Source organism: Fomitopsis serialis (assembly GCF_022376445.1).
Source record: "Fomitopsis serialis strain Sig1Antser10 chromosome Unknown B0H18scaffold_85, whole genome shotgun sequence".
Lineage (NCBI taxonomy): Eukaryota > Fungi > Basidiomycota > Agaricomycetes > Polyporales > Fomitopsidaceae > Fomitopsis > Fomitopsis serialis.
This window is the reverse complement of record NW_025955045.1, coordinates 58,244-64,243: the sequence shown is the minus strand read 5'-3', so window position 1 is coordinate 64,243 and position 6,000 is coordinate 58,244. Positions and strand designations below refer to the sequence as shown.

The 6,000-nt window shown below is 50.0% G+C and overlaps 2 protein-coding genes across 2 annotated transcripts; both read left to right on the top strand.

Moving 5' to 3' along the window:
- Nucleotides 1-3,210: 3,210 nt before the first annotated feature.
- On the top strand, nucleotides 3,211-3,956 carry B0H18DRAFT_1122862 (uncharacterized protein; the record flags this gene model as incomplete). Its single annotated transcript, XM_048034591.1, has 2 exons — nucleotides 3,211-3,535; nucleotides 3,598-3,956. 2 exons carry the CDS (start codon nucleotides 3,211-3,213, stop codon nucleotides 3,954-3,956), a joined length of 684 nt encoding a protein of 227 aa, XP_047889120.1.
- Nucleotides 3,957-4,091: 135 nt separating this feature from the next.
- On the top strand, nucleotides 4,092-5,858 carry B0H18DRAFT_882563 (uncharacterized protein; the record flags this gene model as incomplete). Its single annotated transcript, XM_048040914.1, has 2 exons — nucleotides 4,092-5,478; nucleotides 5,563-5,858. Coding segments are annotated over 2 exons (1,683 nt in total), but the record flags the coding sequence as incomplete, so codon positions are not given.
- Nucleotides 5,859-6,000: the final 142 nt, after the last annotated feature.

The window sequence follows — 6,000 nt, the reverse complement described above, 5'->3', positions numbered from 1 at the left end:
GAGGCCATCAATGGCCAACTTCCTAAATGGGCAGGAGACTAACCATATATGGCAGGTTTCCATGTCTGCCTCAAAGACTCCCCTCATACCTGTGGAGCTCTCTAGTACACATGCTTACCAAGATCTGCTCATATGCCTCAGTATCACTTCTCATGGTCAGTACTCTCAAAGATACCTAATATGGACACCCATCATTATCCATGAAGTATCCCATGGAGAAGGAATATTTGGGTATTTATTTGAGTATTTTTGCGCATTTAATGGGGCTCTAGTAAGAGCTGAGTTAGTGTGGCTGAGAGCCATCAAAAAACTCAGCATGAAGAGCTGAGATTGAAAGATTACTTTAAAAGGGAATATTTGTCAGCATCCCAGCCAATGAAAATGTTCCAAAATCCCTTTTGAATGACCGGAGTCGTCGACAGGCCGGGAATTCCGGCCTGTCGACGACTCCGCTTCGGCAACGGGCGCTTATTTGCGCGCTTAGTAAGCGATGTAAGTGTGCACTGTTTCTGCAGCAAAACTGACTTGTTTGGGGCTCAAGAAAGTCCCAGAAAATCGGATAATGTTCTAGAAGATCTGTGGAATATCCCTAAGCATCTTAAAAATAGAGAGAACCTCAATACATGGTCATTCAGTAGTGGGAAGTCAACACAGGCATGTTATGACAATATTTCCCCACTCATAGCAGTGCTGTGCACATTCCAGACACACTCATGCTGTGTGGACTATGTGCATGGTCTATACAGGTCATATCAAATGTGTTTCAGAGACAACAACCTATTCATATTTGGAATCACTTTGCAATTGTCCACAGAGGTTCTCTTTTCTGGATTATGAATATATAGGCAAGGCATGCTGGTTATAGACTCTGAGGACGCTATACAGAATCAATTTCTTACATACAGCAGGCATCATGGATTAATTCAATTGTACATAATATTCCCAGATTTTATCAGCATTTTCTGAGCCCAGACTGAGCAGCTGAATGGAAACTGCCATTTTTGGAAGGCCAGCTTCCCTATATAGCAGATCCCAGATGTCAGAGAATCAATGGGCAGTCTACAGGCTTTGATAGAGTCGCTTTGAAGGTTAAAAGCAGTGCACTCATGTGTACAGAGGCATATGTGGGTTTTTGAGTTTTGTGAATTGTGCCATAACCACTGAAGTTGATGGGCAAGTCACAGCAGCTACAGACTCTATGACATCATACCTATCAGAGAGAATATTTTGGAGATTTGTCTTATTTGTGAAGGCTACAGTACAGCAGATACATAGACTTGAGAGCCTTTGGCCAAATACAGTAAGGCCAGTCAGAGGCTAATTCCCTTAAACAGCATATTTCAGTGGAGTCTGGGAGACTACACTGCAAGATGACTCGCCCACAGGTCAAAACTTTGACCTGTGGACGAGTGAACCTCACATGGCATGTGGCTGAGCCTATTGCACCAGACTCTGTGTTTCTGCTAACCCTTTTCATCTCATCCACAAGTACTCAGCATCACACATCAACCCACAATGGGACAATAGTGTTATCTAATATTCTGCTCATTGTCCGGCCATTTATGCAACACTGTAAAGGTGATCTATCCCAAACGGGCAAGGGATCTACCATATATGGTCATTTTTCATATCTGGTAGCCATAGACCCCTGCATAAGATTGTCAGCCTGTAGGACTCTCCAGTAAGGGCAGTAAATGCAAAACAACATTTGTACATATGCCTCTGCATCACTTGCATTGGTCAGTACACTGTGAACAAGCCCTGGGATACCTAATTTGGACCTCCATACCTGTGTGCAAGGAGCATTGCATGAGAGTCAATATTCCGAGATTTCTCCACATTTAATGTGCTCTAGTAAGAGTCTAGACAGTGCTGCTGACCACATTGGGCAAGCCATCAAAAAACTCGGCATGGGGAGCTGAGATTGAATGATTCCCTTAGAAGGCAAGGTTTGCCAGTGGTTCAACCAATGACATTGCTCCAAAATCCCTTTTGGGTGACCTGAGTTGCAGAGAAATGCAGGGCTGCAGTTGTATACAAGTCCGCTTCGGCAATGGGCGCTTAGTAAGCGGTGTCAGTGCAGACTGTTACTGTGTCAAGAGGGCTTGTATAGACTTGAAAAAAGCGGAATATTCAGAAGATATTCAGAATGAATGAGGTCAAATCCTTATAGCCTTCCATGATACAATTGTTGCATCAACTAGGGCAGTATACTCAATAACACAGTGAAATTCACATTCAGGGAGCTCATATAAGCCTATGATCACAGTGTCTCTGCAGCATACAAAGCCTGACATCATAGTAGCATGGATACATATGTATGTATGGCCATTATATATCCCCAGATTGTGTCTATGTGTCTATATGCCAGCTACATGCCACAACTACCATATAGAGTAGGTGTCCTGCCCAAAGAGGAAGTAGGACAAGATGTGGTGCCCATGGAGGTCACAAAAATGCAGAAAATCTGTCAAATATACAGAAGTACCCAATAGGAGAATCTGAGTGCTTGGGATTATCATAGACATCACTACACCATGTACATGGACTACAACATGTGAAAAGAGGGTCAAATGGCTCATTGTGGCTGATTTTGGCTGTAGTGCAGCACCCACTGAGTTGTACAGTGTCTGAATCACATATGTATGTCATTACAGACATATGGAACACATCTGAGGCACAAATAGGCACTTTGACATCTGCAGAGGCACATGTGGATTTTTTTATTTTGCATTTTCTGGACCAGCCAGCCACTCTAGCTACTCAATAATGATAGTGTATACTCTCTGAATGAAGGGCTATCAGATCAGTATACTAAGTCCATTCACAATTGTTACTAACTAGGGCTATGGGGCAGCCTATAAGTGTGAGCGCTAGCAGTGAGCTGCCTGGCTGCCAGTCACATGACATGCTCACCAGTTGCCATATTGGGTGCCACTCGAAGTGTTTCTTGGGCCCTCACCCCAGGACAAAGCACTGCGCCACAGCATTTGTTTGGTGGTGTTGGTGCAAGTCGCGTCGTCTGGGAGTCTGAAAATTTTGAACTCCGCTAACTGACCATAACAAATGTTAACTATACATGGTAAGCTGGGGGCAAATGACTGTACCTGTGGGAAAAAACTGCCGCATTGGGCGCCACTGGAAGCTTTTCAGGCCCGTCCATCATAAGAACGATACCTTCGTACCTCAGGGATCGTAACTCTGCCGGTTATGCGACGTACGGAGGGAATCACCCTCCTACGCCTCATCCTCCGAACCCCAACTTCTACCCTCGAGGCCCTGGAGGCCCTAACCCTCCGCCTGACCACTCTCCCGGTCATCATGGAAGCTCGGGTCATGGCGGCGGTCCGCCATCTGGTGGTCCCCCGGGTGACGGCGGGGGCGGTGGTGGCGGTAATGGCGGTGGTGGAGGTGGTCCCGGGTACGATCCTTACGCTGGAAGCCCGTCTCCTGGATCACCCTATCACAGCGGAGGTCCTCCCGGTGGAGGTCCCCCAGACGGTGGACCCCCTCCTAACGGAGGCTGTTCCTACGGGTTCCTCCCTGGAAATCAACCTACTATTATCATCCATCATACTCCCGCTCCCCGTGAACAAGGCGTCCGCCTCGATCAGAAGATCTCGCGCGACTCCATCCCGGAATGGGACGGCAAGCTTCCTACGATCCTCGTCTATCTACACAAGATGAACAACCTTGCCTTCAAGAACGAATACGTCGCCAGGGATCTAGGAGTCGCCGCTCCCGACCGCTTCACGGGTCGTGCGGAGAGTTGGTGGCAAATGCTCGGTCTCCAACACCAACGGCTCTACTCATCGAGTTGGTGGGCTCTCTACCAAGGCATTAAGATTCAATTCTTCACACATAAGTTCCTCATGGCTCTCCGCACGCACTACGACGGCCAACATTTCCGACAAGAAGGACACGAGAAGGAATCCCCTCTGAGTTTTATAGATTGACATATTCTTTACCATCGACACCTCACCCGTGCGGAGGAAACTCCGGAGGATGAGATCGCCGCCATTATGCAGAATACTCCGCCCGCCTGGTCGACGGTCCTGTCCATCGACTCTATCTTTACCATCGCTGCACTAATGGCCAAAGTCGCGGACAAGACGGACGAACTCATCGCCTTCGCCGGCCTGGGTCTCGCTCGCTCTACTCAATACGAGCAAGTCCTCCGTCTCCCGTCCTCGAGGTCCGACTCACGTTTCACGAGCAAGTCCAAACGGGTACACGCAGCGGACGGTATCGGGGGAGGTATTGAATTCGACGACGAAGACGACTTCTCTGACAGCCCAGTGACCTCGAACGGACCAGGCGAGAGCGATGCAGCCGCTCCGCCGTCCAAATCTCGAGATGTCGCCGCCGCGTCAGCCCAAGGTCAATCGTCGAGCTCCAATCGAGGCACTGGTCGCAAACCGCCCCGAGGTGGCCACCACTTCAAGCGGGATGATTCCGTCAAAAGCAAGAAACCTCCTCCAGGGGACTGCCGAGTGTGTGGTAGTCCGTATCACTGGGATCGGGACTGCCCGCACTGGAACAAGTACGATATCGGACGTAATGCTCTCCTCATTGGTGCGGAATACGACTGCGACGAGCAAGAGAATGTCGACTACGAACAGGCTTTTGTAGCGTACATCTGTAATGGTTTGAACAATACCAAACTTTCGAGTGCGTTGTGGATGGATCTCCGTCAAGCGGAAGGTCTCTATCTGAAAAACATGACGACCTCTCGTCCCAGTTCGAACGCAGTAACTATCGAGGAGGAGGAAGAGACCTCGATTCCTAACTATGAGACTCTCCCGCCCGATCACCCTCGTATCATGGAGGCGGTCGAATCCGACCTATCCGAAGCCACTGAGAAGCTTACCGACTTGATAGCTGAAGCATTGACGGTCGACGGCTCCTGTCACGCATTCACAACGCGAGAAGCCCTATCCGGCACCTCGACGATAGAGAGCGGAACCGCCGCTCCTATCGGTCCTGGTCCCGGCCTCGCCAACAATCCCAAGGTGGTAACGTTGAATCGAGTGCGCGACCCCCCAGCCGGACACTCCACGGTAGGAGTATCAGCTCTGTCCTTCCAACTGCGATTCGGAAGTCCCTCGCACAGTCCGGTCCAATGTCGTGCGGATTCCGGAGCCGACATATCATTGGTATCGCAAGAATACCTAGATTCGCTCCCGTCCACGACACACCCCAAGATCCGTCAAGGCCTCCACATGAACTTGTTCCAGCTGACGGGTGGGTTTCGCATTACGGGATACGTACAGACTCAAGTATACGTCAAATCAGAACAAGGACACACCCTCAAAATGATGGCGGAATGCTATGTCGTTCCAGGGATGTCCTCCCCCTTGCTGCTTGGAGAAGACTTCCACGTTAATTACGAACTGGGAGTCACGCGAAGTCTGGAGGAAGGATCGGCCATTCAAGTGGGCGACACTGGGTACTCCATCCCGGCTTCCTCTGCCATCCGTAAAGACTGACCCCCTATCAAGATCATCGCTAGGGGAGCCGACTCTAGCTTCGTCAGAGCTAAATCGCACCGCAGGCGTCGAGCGGATCATTACCGTGAACAAACGAAGAAGCTGCGTCCCACCGCCATCGCGACTCAGGACGTGCGAATATCGCCGCACTCCTGTCGTCTGGTGCCGGTACAAGCTTCGTTCCTGGAACACGATTCTTGGTTCATCGAGAAGACAGTTCTCGGGCAATCGGACGGCTCCTTCTTACTCACGACCCCGTCCATTATCGATGCCGAACACGTCTATGTGTCTGTCACCAACCCTACCGACCGACCTATCATAGTATGCAAGGGCGAGTCCTTGGGCCTCCTTCACGACCCTTCGCAACATTTTATGAGCAGTTCCCCGGATCTCGAGACTCACGCACTCGCCGTTCAGACTCTCATCCGTGGCGCGATGGAAGAGCCGCGCGCGGATGTAGCAAGCGACCCTATGGTCGAGCTTCGAGACGACGAATGGGGACCTAAGACTG